The 26,877-nt window shown below is 41.5% G+C and overlaps 1 protein-coding gene across 2 annotated transcripts in view; it reads right to left on the bottom strand.

Moving 5' to 3' along the window:
- AP2M1 (adaptor related protein complex 2 subunit mu 1) overlaps positions 1 to 26,877 on the bottom strand; it is a 237,324-nt gene that overhangs the window by 42,121 nt on the left and 168,326 nt on the right. For both annotated transcript variants that reach the window (XM_053710328.1, XM_053710329.1), the window contains exon 9: positions 16,284 to 16,381. In XM_053710328.1, the coding sequence (XP_053566303.1) occupies positions 16,284 to 16,381 (98 nt within the window). The remainder of the gene's footprint in view (positions 1 to 16,283; positions 16,382 to 26,877) is intronic.

Genomic DNA, 26,877 nt, shown 5'->3' with positions numbered 1-26,877 from the left:
TTTCTGTCAATCCAGGTCCAAACAAGGTCTTCCCCTTGTAAGGAATCTCTAGAAGCTTAGACTTAGGCGATACGTCCACGGTTTTAACCATAAGGCTCTGCGGGCCAGGATAGAAATCCGTAATAAAAGCATTAGCTAAATTCAGAGCTTTTATCCTGTCTTAGATCTCCTCCAAGGAAGTCTCAGTCCTGAGAGTCTCAGACAGAGCATCAAACCAATACACTGCCGCACTAGTGACGGTAGCAATGTACGCAGGTGACTGCAATAGCAGACCATGGTGAATATAAATCCTTTTAAGTAACCCCTCTAACGTCTTATCCAAAGGATCGTTGAAAGCATAACTATCCTCTATGGGAATAGTAGTGCTCTTGGCTAAGGTGGAAAATGCCCCTTCTCTTAAAAACTATTTGCCAAGTCTCCTTGAAAGAGCTATGGGAAACATCTTAAAAATAGGAGAGTGAGAAAAGGGGATGCCTGGTCTCTCCCATTCCCTAATGTAATCTAAACCTCCCTGAGCAACAGGCGGAGGTGATCTAACTTGAACATAAAAGTTACAACCTCCGTGTCAGAGGGGATGAACTTTCTGAATCTGACATTTCGCCTTCTGATGTTTGCCACCATTGTATACAAAGTACCAGCCCCTAGGGGGTGGAATTGAACTCTCAAACTACTGCTTTCTAAGCAGCTGGGCTAGTCACTAAGCTATGCCAGAGAGACTCAGAAACCTTAGTTACTGCATGTCTGGCATTTCCTCTTACGCTTGCCATGCAGCATTGGGAAAGCAGACGCATCCGCATCAGAAATTGTGTAAGACATGAGATCAACTATGTCTTTTAAAGGTAACTCCAGCGTGCGCTAAAGCAGAAGTGCAGAGTACTGCTTGAGCGGGCAGTAAAGCTTGGGACGCTTGGGGAGAAAGCTGCAGCATACCCTGAATTTCGTCAATGTTATTTATTTGAACCTGAGAATACTCTCTCATATAATTCCAAAGTATCTTCCTCTTTCAGGTAACAGGAAAGAACCAGTCGGAATAGCAACCACTGAATCAATCACCCTAGATGATTGAAAATAATTCCTCTAGTAATGATCTCTACCCCGTGAGAAAAACATATGCCAGAAAAGCAGAGCAACTCTGGAAGGAGTGTGAGAGGAATTGCAGAGTATTGCATGTGGCCTATAAAAATCTTTTTTTTTCTGACCCTATAGGAGAAAAAGGTTAATAGACTCCAAAAACAGCAAACTCCCTAAAAGGAGAAGGATCAGAAAAGAGTGAACATTTGTAATAAAAATTAACACAAAAAACGTTACTGTCTTTATATTCTAAAAGCAAGTAATTTCTGTGTGTATCGGCAAGCGAACCTAGCAGCCGACATTGCTGTCCATAGACGTCGCCATGACCTTTCTAGTGCAGCAATTCCTGGAAATCGTAAGGAATTAATGTGCACGTCTTTCAATAACCTGCTTCACATATAGCAGGTTAAATTAATAAAAGACTTAATAGTTGTTAGTGAAAACGAACATATAGGAAGTGATATTCTTGAAATGTTAAAGAGTAACTCATCTTTATTATTACAAGGGCAAACATAGCTAAACATGTATGAAAACTTTGTCAGTACTGTTAAACTCTGTCCATACATCAGCTAGACAACACTGAGGTGTTGGACAGCCTTCCTGACCTCATAATAGCGCAATCTGAACCACAAGTATTTAGACAATTTCGTCGGAACTTCCGAAAACCAGAAGTGTTAGAAATGTATTACTATACAGCGCCATCCTCCACTCCTAGCGTATAGCCACAACAGCTAGGAGGGAGGAGAGAATACCTTGGCGCCATATACAAGCTCCGCCCCTCGTGAGCGACCCCCAAGTACTCTCCCGGTCGCCATTTTTAGTGATTGCACCGGGGGCAACAGTCTAGACCTTATGTAATAACAAGGATAGAACCGTACTCAATTTAAAGGAGGCTAGTCAGTCAATATCGCTATACACTGCAAGCCCACATGTAAACACCCAGGTGGTTCTATTAGATGAGACCGCCTAGGAATAAAAAACATGCTAGTGCCTGATTAAAAAATCCATATGAAATCTCCCGGTCGTCATAGGCTAAACATAGCCACCGAGAGCAAGCGAACAGCTACTGCATGCAAAGCATTCTATGCATTTGATGATCACAGTTTCTATGTCGTAAGCCCTATTTTCTTTCCCTTAGGCTTGATAGACAACTCCACATCTTAACTGCCTTAATGTCCCCTACTAACGTTAGGAGAGTCTGATCTGAATACAATGAGGATACATGGAAATTTAATAAAATGCCCAAACTTTCTCCGAGATCCTTTACCCCTAGAAAAAAAAAAAAAAAACAGAATTTATGCTTACCTGATAAATTACTTTCTCTTACGGTGTTTCCAGTCCATGGATTCATCCTTACTTGTGGGATATTCTCATTCCCTACAGGAAGTGGCAAAGAGAGCACACAGCAGAGCTGTCCATATAGCTCCCCCTCAGGCTCCGCCCCCCCAGTCATTCGACCGACGGTTAGGAGAAAAAGGAGAAACCATAGGGTGCAGTGGTGACTGTAGTTTTACAAAGATAAATTTGAACCTGACTTAATTGCCAGGGCGGGCCGTGGACTGGATACACCGTAAGAGAAAGTAATTTATCAGGTAAGCATAAATTCTGTTTTCTCTTACTTGGTGTATCCAGTCTACGGATTCATCTTTACTTGTGGGATACCAATACCAAAGCTTTAGGACACGGATGAAGGGAGGGAACAAGTCAGGTAACCTAAAACGGAAGGCACCACTGTTTGCAAAACCTTTCTCCCAAAAATAGCCTCCGAAGAAGCAAAAGTATCGAATTTGTAAAATTTGGCAAAAGTATGCAGTGAAGACCAAGTCGCTGCCTTACAAATCTGTTCAACAGAAGCCTCATTCTTGAAGGCCCATGTGGAAGCCACAGCTCTGGTGGAATGAGCTGTAATTCGTTCAGGAGGCTGCTGTCCAGCAGTCTCATAAGCCAATCGGATGATGCTTTTCAGCCAAAAGGAAAGAGGTAGCAGTCGCTTTCTGACCTCTCCTCTTACCAGAATAGACAACAAACAAGGATGATGTTGGTCTGAAATCTTTAGTTGCCTTTAAATAGAATTTTAAAGCCCGAACCACATCAAGATTGTGCAAAAGGCGTTCCTTCTTAGAAACTGGATTAGGACACAGAGAAGGAACAATGATTTCCTGGTTAATATTCTTATTAGAAACAACTTTCGGAAGAAAACCAGGTTTAGTATGCAAAACAACCTTATCTGCATGAAACACCAGATAGGGTGAATTACACTGCAAAGCAGACAATTCTGAAACTCTCCGAGCAGAAAACAAAACCTTCCAAGATAATAACTTAATATCTATGGAATGTAAAGGTTCAAACGGAACCCCTTGAAGAATTGAAAGAACTAAATTAAGACTCCATGGAGGAGCCACAGGTTTATAGACAGGCTTGATTCTAACTAAAGCCTGTGCAAACGCCTGAACATCTGGTACTGCTGCCAGCCGCTTGTGTAACAGGACAGAGCAGATATCTGTCCCTTTAAGGAACTAGCTGACAATCCTTTCTCCAATCCTTCTTGGAGAAAAGGCAAAATCCTGGGAATCCTAACTTTACTCCACGAGTAACCTTTGGATTCACACCAACAAAGATATTTCCGCCATATCTTATGGTAAATTTTCCTGGTGACAGGCTTTCTGGCCTGGATCAGAGTATCAATAACTGATTCAGAGAACCCACGCTTAGCTAGAATTAAGCGTTCAATCTCCAAGCAGTCAGTTGCAGAGAAACTAGATTTGGATGCTTGAATGGACCCTGAATTAGAAGATCCTGCCTCAATGGCAGCTTCCATGGTGGAGCAGATGACATGTCCACTAGGTCTGCATACCAAGTCCTGCGTGGCCACGCAGGCACTATCAAAATTACCGAAGCCTTCTCCCGTTTGATTCCTCTTCTCCCTCGGCTGGTAGCCAGAAACGGTGGAAAGACATAAGCTAGACTGAAGGACCAAGGCACTACTAGGGCATCTATTAATGTCACCTTGGGGTCCCTGGACCTCTATCCGTAAAGAGGAAGTTTGGTGTTCTGACGGGACGCCATCAGATCCAATTCCGGAATGCCCCATAGCTGGTCAACTGAGCAAAAACCTCCGGGTGGAGTTCCCACACCTCCCAGTTGTCTACTCCTGGGATGTGAATTGCTGAGAGATGGCAGGAGTGATCCTCCGCCCATTTGATGACCTTGGTTACTTCCTTCATCGCTAGGGAACTCTTTGTTCCTCCCTGATGATTGATGTACGCTACAGTCGTGATGTTGTCCAACTGAAATCTGATAAATTTGGCCTCCGCTAGTTGAGGCCATGCCTGGAGAGTGTTGAATATCCCTCTCAGTTCCAAAATGTTTATCAGGAGAAGAGATTCTTCCCAAGACCATAGGCCCTGAGCTTTCAGGGAGTCCCAGACCACACCCCAGCCTAACAGACTGGCATCGGTAGTGACAATGATCCACTCCGGTCTGCGGAAGCACATTCCCTGAGACAGGTGATCCTGAGACAACCACCAGAGAAGAGAATCCCTGGTTTTCTGGTCCAGTTGTATTTGAGAAGACAAATCTGCATAATCCTTATTCCACTGTTTGAGCATGCACAGTTGCAGTGGTCCAAGATGAATTCGGGCAAAAGGGACCACGTCCATTGCCGCGACCATTAATCCGATTACCTCCATGCACTGAGCTACAGAAGGCCGAGGAATGGAATGAAGAACTCAGCAAGTAGTTAAAAGCTTCAACTTCCTGACCTCCGTCAGAAATATCTTCATTTCTACCGAGTCTATTAGTGTTCCCAGGAAGGGAACCCTTGTGAGCGGGGACAGAACTTTTTTCGTCGTTCACCTTCCACCCGTGAGACCTTAGAAAGGGCAGCACAATGTCCGTATGAGCCTTGGCTCTGTGAAAAGACGACGCCTGTATTAAGATGTTGTCTAGGTAAGGTGCTACTGCAATGCCCCGCGGTCTTAGTACTGCTAGGAGGGACCCTAGCACCTTTGTAAAAATTCTGGGAGCAGTGGCCAACCCGAAAGGAAGGGCCACAAACTGGTAATGCTTGTCCAGAAAAGCGAACCTTAGGAACTGATGGTGATCTTTGTGGATGGGAATATGTAGATACGCATCCTTTAGATCCACGGTAGTCATATATTGACCTTCCTGGATCATCGGCAAAATTGTCCAAATGGTTTCCATTTTGAATGATGGAACTCTGAGGAATTTGTTTAGAATTTTTAGATCCAGGATTGGCCTGAAAGTGCCTTCTTTTTTGGGAACTACAAACAGGTTTGAGTAATCACTCCCATCTTTAGTAGATCTTCTACACAGCGTAAGAACGCCTGTTTCTTTGTCTGGTCTGAAGACAAATGAGAAATGTGGAACCTTCCCCTTGGAGGAGAGTCCTTGAATTCTAGAAGATACCCCTGAGCAACAATTTCTAATGCCCAAGGATCTGGAACATCTCTTGCCCAAGCCTGAGCAAAGAGAGAAAGTCTGCCCCCTACTAGATCCGGTCCCGGATCGGGGGCTACCCCTTCATGCTGTCTTGGTAGCAGCCGCAGGCTTCTTGGCCTGTTTACCCTTGTTCCAGCCCTGCAAGGGTTTCCAGGTTGCTTTGGGCTGTGAAGCATTACCCTCTTGCTTTGCGGCAGCAGAGGTTGAAGCAGGTCCGCTCCTGAAGTTGCGAAAGGAGCGAAAATTAGCCTTGTTTTTGGCCTTAAACGGTCTATCCTGCGGAAGGGCATGGCCCTTTCCCCCAGTGATATCCGCGATAATATCTTTCAACTCGGGACCGAAAAGGGTCTTTCCCTTGAAAGGAATGTTTAGTAACTTTGTTTTGGACGACACGTCAGACAACCGTGATTTGAGCCAAAGCGCTCTTCGCGCCATAATGGCAAAACCAGAATTTTTCGCCGCTAACTTAGCTAATTGAAAAGCGGCATCAGTGATAAAAGAATTAGCCAGCTTTAGAGCATGAATTCTATCCATGACTTCGTCATATGAAGTCTCCCTCTGGAGCGACTCCTCCAGCGCCTCAAACCAAAAAGCCGCTGCAGTAGTTACAGGAAGAATGCAGGCAATTGGTTGAAGAAGGAAACCTTGCTGAACAAATATTTTCTTCAGTAAACCTTCCAATTTTTTATCCATAGGATCTTTGAAAGCACAACTGTCTTCTATCGGAATGGTTGTGCGCTTGGCTAGTGTTGAAACTGCTCCCTCTACCTAAGGGACCGTCTGCCACGCGTCCCGCCTTAGGTAATTTATGGGGAACATTTTCTTAAAGATAGGGGGGGACAAAAGGTACACCTGGTCTCTCCCACTCCCTAGTCACAATATCCGCCACCCTCTTGGGGATCGGAAACGCATCAGTGTATACAGGGACTTCTAGAAACCTGTCCATTTTACACAATTTTTCTGGGACCACCATGGGGTCACAATCATCCAGCGTAGCTAAAACCTCCTTAAGCAGTACGTGGAGGTGTTCCAGCTTAAATTTAAACGCTAAGGAATCGGATTCTGCCCGCTGAGAAACTTTTCATGTGTCAGAAATTTCTCCCTCGGACAGCACATCCCTCACTGCCACTTCAGAGTGTTGTGAGGGTACAACGGATAAATCATCCAAAGCTTCTGATTGCTCATCCTCTGTTCTTAAAACTGAGCTATCACGCTTCTTAGGAAAAACTGGCAGTTTGGATAGAAATGCCGCAAGGGAATTATCCATGACTGCTGCTAATTGTTGTAATGTAATAGGGCCCAATGCGCTAGAGGTACTAGGCCACGCTTGCGCGAGCGTAACTGGTGTCGACACATGGGGAGAGGAAGGAGGACTATCCTCGTTACCTTCCGTCAAAGAATCATCTTGGGCTACATTTTTAAGCTTCACTGCATGGTCTTTAAAATGTTTAGATACCTTAGCACACTTTAAACACAAATGTAAAGGGGGTACCGAAATGGCTATTAAACACATAGAACAGGGTTTATCTGTAGGCTCAGACATGTTAAACAGACTTAGACAGCACTCAAATACAGTAAAATAAAATTTTTGAAAAAACGGTACTGTGCCTTTAAATAATAAAAAGCGCACACTTTTTTATTAAACCTCAAAAAAACATCCAATCTTTATGAAATTTTCACCATATGATCCTAATGCTTTGAAATGATTGCACAGTAAATTTCAAGACAATTAACCCCTTATTGCCCAAACTGGAGCAAATTAAAGCAGGCCACCGGTTTAACAAACTACAGCACCATGCCACAGCCTCTGCTGTGGCCCTACCTTCCTTGGGGATTAGTTTTGGACGAAAATAAGCCTCTCTGGAGTCCTCCAGCAATCTCTGGACTCTACACGTGAAGCTGCATGAAGCAGTCTTGCAAATTAACTGCGCAACTGAGGCGCGAAATTTAGGCCCCCTCCCTCTTCACTCCGGAGTTGTGGGGCCTTCCCAAGCCAAAATAGGTGTCTAAAGATATGCCAGGCGGAATAAAACCCCAAAAAAGTGTTCCAAATGTAATAAACACTTGTACAAATATCAGATTATTGTAATAAAATAATTGATTTCCCCTTAACAGTGTCCACCAGCGTTTTAAGCCCTTTTAACGAAGCCATCCTTCTATACTAAGTCTCAGAATATGGCTTACCTTCCCCACATGGGGATTCTTGTCAGTCTTCTAGCATTACCAGGTCTTGACTAGAAAAAAAGTGGTTGAGCATACCTTATAGCAGTTAATCCTGCAAACTGTTCCCCCCAACTGAAGTTCTCCGGTACTCAACAGTCCTGTGTGGGAACAGCAATGGATTTTAGTTACAACATGCTAAAATAGTTTTCCTCTCAGCAGAAATCTTCATCACTTTCTGCCACAGAGTAAATAGTACAAACCGGCACTATTTTAAAATAACAAACTCTTGATTGAAGAAATAAAAACTACAAATCTAACACCACATTCACTTTACCCTCCCGTGGAGATGCTACTTGTTAGAGCGGCAAAGAGAATGACTGGGGGGGGGGGGGCGGAGCTATATGGACAGCTCTGCTGTGTGCTCTCTTTGCCACTTCCTGTAGGGAATGAGAATATCCCACAAGTAAGGATGAATCCGTGGACTGGATACACCAAGTAAGAGAAAAAAAAAAGGTTAGCACTTACCTCATTGTCTGCCTGGCAGCAAGGTTTAAGAGGTCCTCTCCCTCCCATGGACCTGGAAAGAAATGAAAGTCCTGAGTAAAATTCATTCAGGTTTTCTTAGTCAGGGCAGCATCAGTATGGGAGGCGCAGTGAGAATTATGTCCCACAAGTTCCCATTGCTCTAAAGCCACCAATAGCTCTACTGTAGAGACTGATATGGACTACGGCTACACCCTAGAACAAAGCAGCACTCTCTGGCACTACTTTAAAAATAAAAAACTCTTGATTGAAGAATCTTTTCTAACACCTCACTTTACCTCTTCCTATCACTAACGTAGGCAAAGAGAATGACTGGGGTGGGAGGAGCTATCTAACAGCTCTGCTGTGGTGCTCTTTGCCTCCTCCTGCTGACCAGGAGGTCTATATCCCATTAGTAATTAAGAAGATCCGTGGACTCATCGTGTCTTTAAAAAAAAAAAAATCACACCCTAAAGCAAGCTCCTACTACAGATAAAGTGAAACCAATATATTACTAACGTAGACAATATTCTACTTTGAGCTACTAGCGACAAGCCTGATAAACTTCACACCATCCTACTCTGTTTTTAAAGTGGGTTGTACAATCATCCACATTTCAAACCTTCCAAAAAAAAAACTAAATACAGTAAGTCATAAAGCTTGTGCATTAATCCAGTAGAGTAATTTTACCCCCCCAGGTCCCACCTAAGATAAAGAAAAACCTTAGCAATCCTGAGCACTAACATTCCATCCCCCATGAGAAGAATATATTCCCACAATCAATCCAAAACATTCACGTTTCATCCACCAATAGACTTCTAGCACCCTTACAAAATAGTCACAATTACACCTTTTGCAACATACTGAAAAAAGTAAATTTATGCTTACCTGATAAATTAATTTCTTCTTCGATATGACGAGTCCACGGATTTCATCCTTACTTGTGGGATTTATTATCCTGCTAAAAGGAAGTGGCAAAGAGCACCACAGCAGAGCTGTATATATAGCTCCTCCCTTCCCTCCACCTCCAGTCATTCGACCGAAGTTAGGAAGAGAAAGGAAAAGCTAAAGGTGCAGAGGTGACTGAAGTTGATAAAAAATATAAAATAAATCTGTCTTAAAAATGACAGGGTGGGCCGTGGACTCGTCATATCGTAGAAGAAATTAATTTATCAGGTAAGCATAAATTTACTTTTCTTCTACAAGATAAGACGAGTCCACAGATTTCATCCTTACTTGTGGGATACAATACCAAAGCAATAGGACACGGATGAAAGGGAGGGACAAGATAGAGACCTAAATGGAAGGCACCACTGCTGGAAGAACCTTTCTCCCAAAACCAGCCTCAGAAGAAGCAAAAGTATCAAATATGTAAAATTTGGAAAAAGTGTGAAGAGACGACCAAGTCGCAGCCTTGCAAATCTGTTCAACAGTAGCATCGTTTTTAAATGCCCATGAGGAAGCCACAGCCCTAGTAGAATGAGCCGTAATTCTTTCAGGAGGCTGCTGTCCAGCAGTTTCATATGCCAGGCGGATGATACTTCTCAGCCAAAAAGAAAGAGAGCTAGCCGTAGCTTTCTGACCTCTATGCTTTCCAGAATAAACAATGAATAAAGAAGATGGACGGAAATCCTTAGTCGCCTGCAAGTAAAACTTTAAGGCACGGACCACGTCCAGGTTATGCAACTTACGCTCCTTCTTAGAAGAATTAGGACATAATGAAGGAACAACGATTTCCTGATTAATATTCTTATTAGAAACAAACTTAGGAAGGAAACCAGGTTTGGTACGTAAAATCACCTTATCAGAATGGAAGATAAGATAAGGTGAATCACATTGTAATGCTGAAAGCTCAGAAACTCTACGAGCAGAAGAAATAGCAACCAGAAACAAAACTTTTAAGATAACAGCTTAATATCTATGGAATGCATAGGTTCAAACGGAACCCCTTGAAGAACATTAAGAACTAAATTCAAACTCCAAGGTGGAGCAATTGGTCTAAACACAGGCTTAATTCTCGTTAAAGCCTGACAAAAAGACTGAACGTATGGAACATCTGCCAAACGTTTGTGCAATAAAATTGACAAAGCAGAGATCTGTCCCTTTAAAGAACTCGCTGATAAAGAAGTACACGAATGGGAGGAACTATTCCAAGTAGCTGATAAGGGATTAATTAGTATGGATCTAAAGGAAAATGTCACAAAGACCCTATTTAGATAGTACTTAACCCCAATGAGGACAGCCCATATACAGCCAAATGGCAGCAACTTATAGAGGGTGCGGGGAATTGGGATCCTACAAACACATGTGGTGGGAATGTAGGGAAATACAGGGGACATGGCAAAAACTCTCTGCCCTTATTAGCCGAACACTGGAGGAGGAGATTACACTCACTATCCAACAAGCATTACTACACGAACCCATAGATAGATTCCATAGATATATCAATACATTCATCAGAATTCTGTGCACAGTGACAAGGGTTTGCATTGCAAAATACTGGAAGATAGGATCACCCCCATGGTTAGAAATATACAATAAAATATGCCACACCTATACTATGTATGAATACGCAACAGACACGTTAAATAATAGGGCTTCTTTTCAGAAGATATGGTACTACTGGATTAGCAATGCGACACCCCATAGAGGAGAACGTGCAGGCCGACTTGAGCCCTAGAAACTGGGTCTGAACGCTTCTCGTAGGCCTTGGAGGATCGCTGGGAGCGGGGACACTATCGCCCCCTTCTCTTCTCTCTCCCCCCCCCTTTTTTCCCTTTCTGAAACTGTTTTGTTTGAAAGGAGTCTTAAGGACAACTACTTACCTTAACCTAAATGTTTACTTGATCATTACGAGAGTTAAGAAATTGTCACCCTTGTTCTTTACTGTTCTATTATTGAGAAACAGACTTATGTGGTGATAACGCTATGACAATCTATCTGGGACAATCTCCAAGATACAGAGGACTACCTTGGACATCTCTGGATGCTGATGTGGTTTTTCAGAATCCTCTACACATAAAGATAGGTCTTTCTGGGTCTATGAAATGTATTGGGATGTGGAGGAGGGTGGAGGAGAATGCTGTTTGGGTGTATTGAGATTGTCATCTCCTGTTATCTTGATGTTTATGTTTCTGGAGAAATGGCTGATCAACTTTTGTATTGTAGGTAAACAAGAATTACGTTACCAATAAAAAATATTTAAACATAAAGAACTCGCTGATAACCATTTCTCCAATCCTTCTTGGAGAAAAGACAGAATCTTGGGAATCCTAACCTTACACCATGAGTAGCCCCTTGGATTCACACCAAAAAAGATATTTATGCCATATCTTATGATAGATCTTTCTAGTGACAGGCTTACGTGCCTGAATCAAAGTATCAATGACCGCATCAGAGAATCCCCGCTTAGATAAAATCAAGTGTTCAATCTCCATGCAGTCAGCTGCAGAGAGATTAGATTTGGATGTTGGAAAGGACCTTGAATGAGAAGGTCCTGTCTCACTGGGAGTTTCCACGGAGGCAGAGAGGACATGTCCACTAGATCTGCATACCAAGTCCTGCCTGGCCACGCAGGCGCGATTAGAATTACCGAAGCTCTCTCCTGTTTGATCCGAGCAATCACCCGGGGAAGGAGAGGAAACGGTGGAAACACATAAGCTAGGTTGAACAACCAAGGCACTGCCAAGGCATCTACTAGTTCGGCCTGAGGATCCCTCGACCTGGATCCGTATCTTAGGAGCTTGGCATTCTGTCGAGACATCATTAGATCCAATTCCGGTCTGCCCCATCGGAGAATAAGTGAGGCAAATACCTCCGGATGGAGTTCCCACTCCCCCGGATGAAAAGCCTGGCGGCTTAAATAGTCCGCTTCCCAGTTGTCCACTCCTGGGATGTAGATTGCTGACAGATAACAAGAGTGGGTCTCATCGTATTATTTTGGATACTTCAGTCATCGCTGAGGAACTCCTCGTTCCTCCCTGATGATTGATGTAAGCCACAGTCGTGATGTTGTCCGACTAGAATCTGATTAATTTGGCCGAAGCCAACTGAGGCCATGCCTGAAGCGCATTGAATATTGCTCTCAATTCCAGAATATTGATTGGAAGTAGAAACGCCACCTGAGTCCATACACCCTGAGCCTTCAGGGAATTCCAGACTGCACCCCAGCCCAGTAGGCTGGCGTCCGTTGTCACTATCACCCACAAGGGTCTGCGGAAACACGTCCCTTGGGACAGATGATCCGGCGACAACCACCAAAGAGGAGAGTCTCTGGTCTCTTGATCCAGATTTATCCGAGGAGATAAATTTGCATAGTCTTCATTCCACTGTCCGAGCATGCACAGTTGCAGTGGTCTGAGATGAAAACGAGCAAACTGAATGATGTCCATTGCCGCCACCATCAATCCAATTACCTCCATACACTGAGCCACTGATGGCCGAGGATTGGACTGAAGGGCTCGGCATTTATTTAGAATTTTGACTTTCTGACCTCCGTCAGAAATATTTTCATGTCTACAGAATCTATCAGAGTTCCCAAGAAGGGAACCCTTGTCCGTGGAATTAGTGAACTCTTTTCTAGGTTCACCTTCCATCCGTGAGTTCTCAGAAAGGAGAACACTGTGTCTGTATGAGATTTTGTCAGATAAGTTGACGCCTGAATCAAAATATCGTTCAGATAAGGCGCCACTGCTATGCCCCGCAGCTTGAGAACCGCCAGAAGGGACCCCTAGAACCTTCGTGAAGATCCTGGGTGCTGTGGCCAACCCGAAGGGAAGAGCCATGAACTGAAAATGTTTGTCCAGGAAGGCAAACCTTAGGAACTGATGATGATCCTTGTGGATAGGAATATTAAGGTATGCATCCTTAAAGTCCACGGTAGTCATATATTGACCCTCCTGGATCATAGGTAAAATTGTTTGGATGGTCTCCATCTTGAAGGATGGAACTCTGAGAAACTTGTTTAGACTCTTGAGGTCTAAAATAGGTCTGAACGTTCCCTCTTTTTTGGGAACCACGAAAAGATTTGAGTAAAAATCCCTGTCTTTGTTCTAATCTTGGAACGGGATGAATTACTCCCATAGTAGAGAGGTCTTTTACACAACGTAAGAACGCCTCTCTTTTTATCTGGTTTACAGACAACCGTGAAAGAAGAAATCTCCCTTCTTGGGAGAAAATTTTTGAATTCCAGTTGATACCCGTTGGTCACGATTTCCAGTGCCCAGAGGTCCTGAACATCTCTTACCCAAGCCTGGGTAAAAAAAAGAAAGTCTGCCCCCTACTAGATCCGATCCCGGATCGGGGGCCATCCCTTCATGCTGTCTTTGTAGCAGCAGCAGGCTTCTTGGGTTGCTTACCCTTGTTCCAAGCCTGGTTGGGTCTCCAGACGGACTTGGCCTGAGCAAAATTCCCTTCCTGCTTTGTGGAGGAAGAGGAAGAAGAGGGTACTCCTTTAAAATTCCGAAAGGAACGAAAATTATTTTGTTTGCTCCTCATCTTAACAGACCTATCCTGAGGTAGAGCATGACCTTTACCCCCTGTAATGTCAGAAATGATTTCCTTCAACTCAGGCCCGAATAGGGTCTTACCCTTGAAAGGAATAGCTAAGAGCTTTGATTTAGATGACACATCAGCAGACCACGATTTTAACCATAACACTCTACGCACTAAAATGGCAAATCCTGCATTTTTCGCCGCCAACTTAGCAATTTGAGAGGCGGCATCTGTAATAAAAGAATTAGCTAGCTTGAGAGCCTTAATTCTATCTAAAATGTCCTCTAAAGGGGTCTCAACCTTCAGAGACTCTTCTAGAGCATCAAACCAGAAAGCCGCTGCAGTAGTAACTGGAACAATGCAGGCTGTTGGTTGTAAAAGGAAACCCTGATGAATAAATAATTTCTTTAGAAGACCCTCTAACTTCTTATCCATTGGGTCTTTGAAAGCACAACTGTCCTCAATAGGAATAGTTGTACGCTTAGCCAGGGTAGATATAGCTCCCTCCACCTTAGGGACAGTTTGCCAAGAGTCCCGAATGGTGTCTGATATGGGATACATGTTCTTGAAATTAGGAGGAGAGAACGGTATACCCGGTCTGTCCCACTCCTTTATAATCTCTGAGATTCTCTTAAGAACCGGAAAAACATCAGTGTAAGCGGGAATTTCCAGATATTTGTTCATTTTACACAATTTCTCTGGTGGTACCATAATAGGGTCACAGTCATCCAGAGTTGCTAAAACCTCCCTAAGTAACAGGCGGAGGTGTTCCAGCTTAAATTTAAAGGACATAACGTCCGAATCTGTCTGAGGTAACACACTTCCCGATTCCAAAAGTTCTCCCTCAGACAAAAGTTCCCTGACCCCCAACTCAGATCCCTGTGAGGGTACATCGGAAATATCCAACAAGGCATCAGAGGACTCAGTATTTACATTAATTCCTGTCCTACTGCGTTTACCCTGTAACACTGGTAGTTTAGATAATACCTCAGAGTAAGGGTAGTTGACATAACTGCAGCCATATCCTGCAGAGTAAAAGAATTAGACGTGGTTGAGGAACCCGGCGTCGCTTAGGTGGGTGTTAAAGGTTGTGACACAGAGAATTATGCGGCATATCCTGATTCTCTTCAGACTGAGAATCATCCTTAGGCACACTTTCTTTACATAACCTATGCTTTTTACATTGTAAGGCTCTTTCAGTACAACAGATACACAAAGTAAGAGGGGGTTCCACAATGGCCTCTAAACACATAGAACAAGGAGTTTCCTAAAGTTCAGACATGTTAAACAAACTAGCAATAGCCACAATAGTCGTTAAAAACCTTATTTACTGATTCAAAACATTTTTTTTGAAAAAAAATGTACTGCGCCTTTAAGAAATAAAAGCACAACAATTTTTCTGTACTGCCCAAAAAACGATTTTTATTACTAACAAATCATTAAAAACAGTTCAATTTTGCCAAAAATTATTGCACCCCTTAAGTAAAAGGTTACATCACCCTTTAAAGAGACATTTTATATCGAAAAATACATTTTAACAACAAAAACGTCCCCTGCACCTCGCCACAGCTCTGCTGTGGCTCCTACCTACCCTCAGGGTATACATGATTGACTCGACAACGATCCGGTGACTGAAAATCAACTTTAGGCCCCACCGGAGCTAATGCCTGCTGCCTTCTAGTTTAGAGAAAACGGCGCGTCTAAACGTGCAAAATAGGCCCCGCCCACCGTGGGCGTCTCACTCAGACTCCATAACCGCATGGGAAGCTTTTTTTTTTTTAAACCAGCCATGTGGCCCCCTGCAAACATACTTAACGTTTTATGCCATATAATAAAATTATAAAAAATGTCACAGCTGCCTCTCTCCCTCAGACAATCTCATGTTGCCTTTGTAGCCCAGTGTCAAGCCCCTATTAAAATACCTAAGCATAGTAATTCAATGTGTATATAACATAGTAAATTCAGTAACACCATAATCATACCGGTCTACTGCTTACCCCTTCCCTTACAGTGAATAATATCAGCCAGTTCTGATATACCAAGTCTCCTCAGAAATAAAAGACTGAACATACCTCAATGCTGCTTGTAGCATGACACCGTTCTCCACACTGAAGATTTCTCTTGCACTACCTTCAGACGCTCTGTGGGAACCAGAATGGATCTTAGTAACGTCTGCCAAGATCATCAAATTTCTTCATTCCTTAATCCATTTCTCCCTGAGGGGAAAATAGTACTCACCGGTACCATTTTAAAATAAAAAACTTCTTGATTGAAGAATCTAAAACCTCACTTTACCTCTTCCTATTACTAACACAGGCAAAGAGAATGACTGGAGGTGGAGGGAAGGGAGGAGCTATATATACACAGCTCTGCTGTGGTGCTCTTTGCCACTTCCTGTTAGCAGGAGGATAAATCCCACAAGGATGAAATCTGTGGACTCGTCATATCTTGTAGAAGAAATTTAAATAAATCGCAGTTGATCTTTTTAAGCTTAAACAAGTGCCTCAAACAAAAATAAATGATGCAATATTACACTCTGCAGACCCCACTTATGAAAAATAATTAGAACTCACTTCCAAACAATGGCATTCTCGCTGGCCTTGTACTTTGCTTTACCCTTCATGCAGATGACTTGTACACCACTGGTATTGAGAGGAGTTGGTATACGAACCTAGGGGAAGAAGGAAAAAAACTAAAAATCAGGCATGATCAAACATGACACTTGTGCAGAAGCAAAAACAAAATTTATGCTTAACTGATAAATTCTCTTTCTTTCTTGACACGATGAGTCCACGGATCATCTAATTACTAATGGGATATATCACTCCTGCCCAGCAGGAGGCGGCAAAGAGCACCACAGCAAAGCTGTTAAATATCACCTCCCTTCCCTCCCACCCCAGTCATTCGACCGAAGTAAAGGAGAGAAAGGAAGTAACAAGGTGCAGAGGTGTCTGAAGTTTATAACATACTAACACCCTGTCTAAAAGAACAGGGCGGGCTGTGGACTCTTGTCAAGAAATAAATAAAATTTATAAGGTAAGCATAAATTTTGTTTTCTTTCTAATGACACTATGAGTCCACGGATCACCTAATTACTAATGGGATTCAATACCCAAGCTAGAGTACACAGATAAGGGAGGGACAAAACAGGGAACCTAAATGGAAGGCACCACTGCTTGAAGAACCTTTCTCCCAAAAGAGGGCTCAGCCGAGGCAAAAAGTGTCAAATTTATAGAATTTTAAAAAAGTGTGAAGAGAGGACCAAGTTGCAGCCTTGCAAATCTGTCCACAGAAGCTTCATTTTTGAATTCCCATGAGGAGGAAATAGCCCTCATGGAATGAGCCGTAACTCTATGGAGGCTGCTGTCCCGCAGTTTCATAGGCAAAACGTATGATACTCTTCAGCCAAAAATAAAGTAGCCGTAGCGTTCTGTCCCTTACGTTTCCCAGAGAATACCACAAACAGTGCAGAAGACTGACGAAAATCCTTAGTCGCCTGTAAATAGAATTTTAGTGCACGAACCACGTACAGATTGTGCAGAAAGCCGTTCCTTCTGAGAAGGATTAGGACACAAGGAAGGAACAACAATCTGATTAATGTTCCGGTCAGAAACTACCTTAGGGAGAAACCCTAACTTGGTACGTAAAACTACCCAAAATGAAAAATAAGGTAAGGAGACTCACACTGTAATGCCGAGAGCTCTGACACTCTACGAACAGAGGAAATAGCAACAAGGAACAAAACTTTCAAAGATAACAGCTTAATATCTAAGGAATGCATAGGCTCAAACGGAGCCCCTTGAAGAACCTTAAGAACTAAATTAAGACTCCAGGGAGGAGTAACTAGCTTGAACACAGGCCTGACAAAACGATAGTACGTCTGGTACGTCTGCCAGACGTTTATGTAACAAAATAGACAAGGCAGATATTTGACCCTTTAGGGAACTTGCTAATAATCCCTTCTCTAAACCTTCTTGGAGAAAGGACAGAATTCTAGGAATCCAAACTCTACGCCAAGAGTAGCCCTTGGATTCACACCAATATAGATATTTACGCCATATCTTGTGGTAAATCTTTCTAGTCACAAGTTTACGAGCCTGAATCATGGTCTCTATGACCAAATCTGAAAATCCCGCATGGATAAAATTAAGCGTTCAATCTCTAAGCAGTCAGCATCAGAGAAACTAGATTTGGATTAAGAAAGGGCTCTTTAAGTAGAAGGAAGTCTCCAAGGTGGAAGAGATGACATATCCACCAGGTCTGCATACCAAATCCTGCGATGCCATCACCTGCTTGATTCAAGCAATGACCCGAGGTAGCAGAGCGAACGGAGGAAATAGGTATGCAAGACTGAAATTCCAAGGTACTGCCAGAGCGTCTATCAGTACAGCCTGAGGGTTACTTGACCTCGACCCGTACCTCGGAAGCTTGGCATTCTGCCGAGATGCTATGAGATCCAATTCCGGCTTACCCCATTTGAGAATCAGGCTGGAAAACACTTCCAGATGGAGTTACCACTCCCCCGGATGAAAGGTCTGCCTGCTCAGGAAGTCCGCCTCCCATATGGCCACCCCTGGGATGAGGATCGCTGACAAAAAGCAATTGTGGGTCTCCGCCCACCGAATTATCTTGGGTACTTCTGACATGGCTAAGGAACTCCGCATTCCAGGATGTCTATTGCCGCTACCATCAGCCCGACTACCTCCATGCACTGAGCCACTGATGGCCGAGGAGAGGACTGACAGGCTAGACATGAATCGAAAATCTTTGATTTCCTGGCATCTGTCAAAAAGATTTTCATTGATAGGGAATCTATTATGGTTCCCAAGAAAATTACCCTTGTATTTGGAACGAAGGAGCTCTTTTCCAAATTTCCCTTCCATCCATGAGATCGCAGGAAAGATAACAATTTCGTGTGGGATCTTGCTTGTTGAAAGGATGGCGCCTGGACCAGGATGTCGTCCAGATAGGGCGCCACTGCAATGCCCCGTAATCTGAGCACAGCCAACAGGGATCCCAGAACCTTTGAGAAAATTCTGGGAGCTGTGGCAAGGCCGAAAGGAAGAGTCACGACTTGGAAGTGTGTCTAGAAATGCAAACCTTAGGAACTTGTGATGATCCCTGTGAATGGGAACATGCAGGTATGCGTCTTAAATCCACCGTTGTCATAAATTGAACCTCTAGGATCAAAGGAAATGGAACGAATAGTTTCCATCTTAAAGGACGGTACTCTGAGAAATTTGTTTAGACTCTTGAGATCTAAAATTGGTCTGAAGGTTCCCTTCTTTTTGGGAACCACGAACAGATTGAAATAAAACCCCAATGCACACTGCAGGTTGCCATTGTAAACCCTGGTGTACATACATCTTCTTGAGTAACCCCTCTAATTTTTTTATCCATAGGATCCTTAAAGGCACAACTATTTTCTATGGAGATGGAAGTTCTCTTGGCCAGAATGGGAACTGCCCCTTCCACCTTGGGTACTGTTTGCCAAGACTCCTTGATAGAGTCCGCTGTGGGAAACATCTTTTTAAATATAGGGGATGGAGAAAAAGGGATACCCAGTCTCTCCCATTCCTTAGCAATGATCTCAGTAGCTCGATCTGGTACAGGAAAAACCTCCACCAAGGAAGGTACATCAAAATATTTGTTTAGCTTACTGGATTTCTTAGGATTAACTACGACCATGGTGTCGCTGTCGTCCAATGTAGCTAAAACCTCCTTGAGTAACAGACGGAGGTGTTCTAGCTTAAACATGAAAGATACAACTTCAGTATCAGTAAGAGGAATTACACTGTCAGAATCTAAAACTTCACCTTTAGATGCTCCCGAAGTATCCTCCTCAGGCTTCTGGGAGGGGGCATTCGAAATAGCAACAACTGCGTCAGAAACCTTGCTTACTGAATGTTTGTTTTTCCTCTTACGCTTTCCCTGCAACATGGGAAAGGCAGACAACGCATCAGAAACTGCAGAAGACATGAGGGAAGCGATGTCTTGCAACGTAACTCCAGGAGGAGTTAGAGGAAGCGCAGGGCACTGCATGTGTGGGCGATAACATTTGGGACGCTTGAGGAGAAAGCTGCGGCATATATTGAACATTGTCATTAGACTCCTGAACAGCATCCTCCTTAGAAAATGTTGGCTCAGAAAAAAAAGTCTATCCCTATAATTTAAAGTTCTCTCAATACATGAGGAACAGAAAGGGATTGGTGGTTCCACATTGGCATCAAAACATAGAACAATTGACATTTTGCAAAGCCTCTCTGTCCATTCTGACTCACAATGGATCAAATGATCAAATAAAAAGTTCACATTTTTTTAATAAAAATTAAAACAGAAAAACGTTACTAAATTTTAAACAGTAACTTATTTTATATATGCAGAGGGGACAGAAAAACTAAACAATACTGCAGATCACCTCTACACCTCAGCTCTCTAAGCAGGAACCGTTCCACTAACAGATCCGGAACTCAGCAGCAGATGCAGGAAACCGGTCTCCATTACTAGACACGCATGTATTAAAAACATAATTTATGTAAGAACTTACCTGATAAATTCATTTCTTTCATATTAGCAAGAGTCCATGAGCTAGTGACGTATGGGATATACATTCCTACCAGGAGGGGCAAAGTTTCCCAAACCTTAAAATGCCTATAAATACACCCCTCACCACACCCACAATTCAGTTTAACGAATAGCCAAGAAGTGGGGTGATAAGAAAAGAGCGAAAGCATCAAAAAAATAAAGGAATTGGAATAATTGTGCTTTATACAAAAAAAATCATAACCACCACAAAAAAGGGTGGGCCTCATGGACTCTTGCTAATATGAAAGAAATTAATTTATCAGGTAAGTTCTTACATAAATTATGTTTTCTTTCATGTAATTAGCAAGAGTCCATGAGCTAGTGACGTATGGGATATAAATACCCAAGATGTGGAACTTCCACGCAAGAGTCACTAGAGAGGGAGGGATAAAATAAAGACAGCCAATTCCGCTGAAAAATTAATCCACTACCCAAATCAAAAGTTTCAATTTTAAAAATGAAAAAAACTGAAATTATAAGCAGAAGAATCAAACTGAAACGGCTGCCTGAAGTACTATTCTACCAAAAACTGCTTCTGAAGAAGAGAAAACATCAAAATGGTAGAATTTAGTGAAAGTATGCAAAGAAGACCAAGTCATTGCTTTGCAAATTTGACCAACAGAAGCTTCATTCTTAAAAAGCTCAGGAAGTAGAAACTGACCTAGTAGAATGAGCCGTAATCCTCTGAGACGGGGAATAATCGACTCCAAATAAGCATAATGAATCAAAAGCTTAACCAAGATGCCAAAGAAATGGCAGAAGCCTTCTGACCTTCCTAAAACCAGAAAAGATAACAAATAGACTAGAAGTCTGTCTGAAATCTGAGTAGCTTCAACATAATATTTCAAAACTCTTACCACATCCTAAAGAATGTAAGAATCTTACCAAAGAATTCTTAGGATTAGGACACAAGGAAAAGACAATAATTCCTCCACTAATGTTGTTAGAATTCACAACTTAGGTGAAAACTGAAATGAGGACAGCAAAAAAAACACCTTATCCTGATGAAAAATCAGAACAAGGAGATTCACAAGAAAGAACAGATAATTCAAAAATTGTTCTAGCTGAAGAGATGTCCAAAAAGAACAATACTTTCCATGAAAGTAATGAATGTCCAGAGCAAGCATATGCTCAAAATAGAAGAGCCTGAAAAACCTTCAGAACCCAATTAAGACTCCAAAGAGGAGAAATTGGCTTAATGACAGGTTTGATACGAATCAAAACCTGAAAAAAATTATGAATATCAGGAAGTAACACTGCCTTATCCTGATGAAAAATCAGAAAAGGATATTCACAAAAGAGAGCAGATAACTCAAAAAATCTTCTAGTAGAAGAAATAACCAAAATGAACAATACTTTTCCAAGAAAGTAATTTAACGTTCAGAAAATGCATAGTTTCAAACGGAGGAGCCTGTAAAGCCCTCAGCACCAAATTGAGACTCCAAAGAGGAGAGATTGAATTAATGACAGGCTTGATATGGACCAAAACCTGTACAACACAATGAATATCAGGATGATTAGCAATCTTTCTGTGTAAAAAGAACAGAAAGAGTAAAGATTTGTCCCAACAAAGAATTGAAGACAAAACCTTATCCAAACCAACCTGAAAAAATAATAAATTCTATGAATTTTAAAAGAATGCCAAGAAAAGTAGGTCTTCCAGACTCAATATAAATCTTTCTAGAGACAGATTTATGAGCCTGAAACATAGTATTAATCAATGAGTCAGAAAAAACCTCTATGACTAAAAACCAAGCGTTCAATCTCCATCCCTTCAAATGTAATGATTTGATATCCTGATGGAAAAAAAGGCCTTGAGAAAGAAAAGGTCTGGTTTAAACGGAGGTGTCCAACGTTGGCAACTGGCCATCCGAATGAGATTCGTATACCAAAACCTGAGAGGCCATGCTGGAGCTACCAGCATAACAAACAAATACTCCATAAGAATTTTGGAAGAAGAACTAGAGGCGGAAAGAAATAGGCAAAAAGATAATTCCAAAGAAATGTCAATGCATACACTACTTCCGCCTGAAGATTCCCGGACCTTAATAGGCCCCTGGGAAGTTCTTTATTCAGATGAAATGAAAAACATATCTGGGTAAGAGAGACCATTCTCCCGGAAGAAAAGCTTGATTAACAGAGATAATCTGCTTCCCAAATATCTATACCTGGGAAAAAAACCACAGAATTTAGATAGGAGCTGGATTTAGCCCAAGCTAATATCCGAGACACTTCTGTCACAGCCTAAGGACTGATAGTCCTACTCTGATGATTGACATACACCATAGTAATGATATTGTTTAAAAAACATTAAACGTCTCTTCTTCAAAAAGAAACAAACTGAAAAACTCTGAGAAAGCACGGAGTTCTAAAATATCAAATGGTAATCTCGCCTCCTGAGATTTCCAAACCCCTTGTGCTGACAGAGATCCTCAGACAGCCTCCCAACCAAAAAGACTCACATCTGTAGAGATCATGGTCCAGGTTGAAAGAAACGAAGAGACCTGTAGACTAAATGATGGTGATCTTAACCACCAAATCAAGAGAGATAAATATTAGGATTTGAAAATTAAAAATGCGAAATCCTAGAATCCCTGCACCATAATTCAGCATAAAAGACTGAAAAGGTTCTATTGAAAATGAGCAAAGGGAATTAAATCCAATGCTGTGGCCATAAGACCTAAAACTTCTATGCATATATAGCAACTGAAGGAAAAATAGAGACTAAAGGTACCGACAAACTGAAAACAATAAAATTGTCCCTTGTCTGATAGAGACAAAGACAGAGACACAAATATCTGGAAACCTAAAAAAGGTGACCCTTGTGTGAGGAATCAAGAGCTTTTGAAAAAAAGATCCTCTAACTATGTCCTGAAGAGCAAAGTGAATCATATGAGATTCCGCATCCTCAGAAAATAATCTGAATGAAAACAGAAAAATGAAAATATGCATTTATTGTATCTAATGAAAACAAATAATGCTATCACTGACCAAAAAGGCAGAATAGTTTGAATAAAACTCCAAAACCCGGTTCCTAAAAATGGAACTGGAAGAAATACCCCAGAAGATTCCAGGTCTGAGCAGCGCTTGAACCCCATGGGTGCCCAGCCATGCTTCAACAGTACCCAAAATATATAGGACCGAAACACAGTTAAAGAAAGTGTTAGCCTTACTGGAATAAAATCAAAGAAATTTGGACCGAATAGAAGCAAATAAATTTTAAAGAAAAGTCTTAACCTGCCCCTTGCCAGCCAAGCTGGAATACGGCACGTACATCGCAATATTAGGGAGCTGATTTCGAACTGAAAAATTTCCAATTATAAACATGTTACTTGGGAAAGAATTCAGGAATTCGTTCCTTAATAAGAACAACCAAACTAGTATAAGCTTAAAGTTTTAGTCTTAGAACTCAATCTTGAAGCCCAGAGTAACAGTTAAGAATTGAATCCAATTATAAAACAAATAATTGATTTATCTTAGAACAAAAGAAATATGGATTTTTTTTTTTTTTTTTAAAAATCACAAAATTCTTCTAGCTAAAAAAGCTTAAGACATAGATTAACCCTGATTTGCGAAAATATTCAATAAAATGAAGACACAAATGAAATTATTAGCATGATAGTCCAGTTTAAAGGACCAGCCAATACAGTGGACTTGCATAATCAATAAATGCAAAACAACAAGACAGATGCAACAGCACCTAGTCTAGTAAATTTTGTCCCTTTAACAATGCTAAAATAAATCATAAATCTGATACTTGATCTTAAAGTAAACAGAACAAAAATGAAGCAATTGCAATATCCAAATAAATCACAGGACCAAGAAAAGTACCTGAAACTAAATAATTTTCCATAAATAAGATACAACCATCTAAAGGAAAATAAATACTATTTTGCTATAGAAACAATAGCATAATTAGTAGGAGTAGAGATAGCCCCAATAAATTGGAGAACCCTCCAAATTGAATTTAACTGCTGGCAAAGAATATCGTTTAAAACCTCTGAAGAAGGAAAAAAAGAAAATTCTCAGCCTATTCCATTCCCTAGTATGGGGAATTGGAAAGAAAACCTCTGAAAACACAGAAGAATAAATAGGCAGAAATAGTGTCAGCTAGTCTTAAAGAACTAGTTACCTTAATATCCAAAATAATCAACACCTTTTCAACAAAGAACAAATGTACTTTAATAATAAAAAAATAATAAAAAAAATATAATTTATGTAAGAACTTACCTGATAAATTCATTTCTTTCATATTAGCAAGAGTCCATGAGCTAGTGACGTATCGGATATACATTCCTACCAGGAGGGACAAAGTTTCCCAAACCTCAAAATGCCTACAAATACACCCCTCACCACACCCACAAATCAGTTTAACGCATAGCCAAGAAGTGGGGTGATAAGAAAAAAGTGCGAAAGCATAAAAAATAAGGAATTGGAATAATTGTGCTTTATACAAAAAAATCATAACCACCACAAAAAGGGTGGGCCTCATGGACTCTTGCTAATATGAAAGAAATGAATTTATCAGGTAAGTTCTTACATAAATTATGTTTTCTTTCATGTAATTAGCAAGAGTCCATGAGCTAGTGACGTATGGGATAATGACTACCCAAGATGTGGATCTTTCCACGCAAGAGTCACTAGAGAGGGAGGGATAAAATAAAGACAGCCAATTCCGCTGAAAAATAATCCACACCCAAAATAAAGTTTAAATGTTATAATGAAAAAAACTGAAAACATAAGCAGAAGATTCAAACTGAAACAGCTGCCTGAAGTACTTTTCTACCAAAAACAGCTTCAGAAGAAGAAAACACATCAAAATGGTAGAATTTAGTAAAAGTATGCAAAGAGGACCAAGTTGCTGCTTTGCAAATCTGATCAACCGAAGCTTCATTCCTAAACGCCCAGGAAGTAGAAACTGACCTAGTAGAATGAGCTGTAATCCTTTGAGGCGGAGTTTTACCCGACTCGACATAAGCATGATGAATTAAAGATTTCAACCAAGATGCCAAAGAAATGGTAGAGGCCTTCTGACCTTTCCTAGAACCGGAAAAGATAACAAATAGACTAGAAGTCTTTCGGAAAGTCTTAGTAGCTTCAACATAATATTTCAAAGCTCTAACTACATCCAAAGAATGCAATGATTTCTCCTTAGAATTCTTAGGATTAGGACATAATGAAGGAACCACAATTTCTCTACTAATGTTGTTGGAATTCACAACCTTGGGTAAAAATTCAAAAGAAGTTCGCAACACCGCCTTATCCTGATGAAAAATCAGAAAAGGAGACTCACAAGAAAGAGCAGATAATTCAGAAACTCTTCTGGCAGAAGAGATGGCAAAAAGGAACAAAACTTTCCAAGAAAGTAATTTAATGTCCAATGAATGCATAGGTTCAAACGGAGGAGCTTGAAGAGCCCCCAGAACCAAATTCAAACTCCAAGGAGGAGAAATTGACTTAATGACAGGTTTTATACGAACCAAAGCTTGTACAAAACAATGAATATCAGGAAGATTAGCAATCTTTCTGTGAAAAAGAACAGAAAGAGCAGAGATTTGTCCTTTCAAGGAACTTGCAGACAAACCTTTCTCCAAACCATCCTGAAGAAACTGTAAAATTCTCGGAATTCTAAAACAATGCCAGGAAAAATGATGAGAAAGACACCAAGAAATATAAGTCTTCCAGACTCTATAATATATCTCCCTAGATACAGATTTACGAGCCTGTAACATAGTATTAATCACAGAGTCAGAGAAACCTCTTTGACTAAGAATCAAGCGTTCAATCTCCATACCTTTAAATTTAAGGATTTGAGATCCTGATGGAAAAAAGGACCTTGCGACAGAAGGTCTGGTCTTAACGGAAGAGTCCACGGTTGGCAAGAGGCCATCCAGACAAGATCCGCATACCAAAACCTGTGAGGCCATGCTGGAGCTACCAGCAGAACAAACGAGCATTCCTTCAGAATCTTGGAGATCACTCTTGGAAGAAGAACTAGAGGCGGAAAGATATAAGCAGGATGATACTTCCAAGGAAGTGACAATGCATCCACTGCTTCCGCTTGAGGATCCCTGGATCTGGACAGATACCTGGGAAGTTTCTTGTTTAGATGAGAGGCCATCAGATCTATTTCTGGAAGTCCCCACATTTGAACAATCTGAAGAAATACCTCTGGGTGAAGAGACCATTCGCCCGGATGCAACGTTTGGCGACTGAGATAATCCGCATCCCAATTGTCTATACCTGGGATATGAACCGCAGAAACTAGACAGGAGCTGGATTCCGCCCAAACCAGAATTCGAGATACTTCTTTCATAGCTAGCTAGAGGACTGCGAGTCCCTCCTTGATGATTGATGTAAGTCACAGATGTGACATTGTCTGTCTGAAAACAAATGAACGATTCTCTCTTTAGAAGAGGCCAAGACTGAAGAGCTCTGAAAATTGCACGGAGTTCCAAAATATTAATCGGTAATCTCACCTCCTGAGATTCCCAAACCCCTTGTGCCGTCAGAGACCCCCACACAGCTCCCCAACCTGTAAGACTTGCATCTGTTGAAATTACAGTCCAGGTCGGAAGAACA

The sequence above is a fragment of the Bombina bombina genome, chromosome 4, assembly GCF_027579735.1.
Source record: "Bombina bombina isolate aBomBom1 chromosome 4, aBomBom1.pri, whole genome shotgun sequence".
NCBI classification, from domain to species: Eukaryota; Metazoa; Chordata; class Amphibia; order Anura; family Bombinatoridae; genus Bombina; species Bombina bombina.
This window is presented reverse-complemented; position numbering and strand designations above follow the sequence as displayed.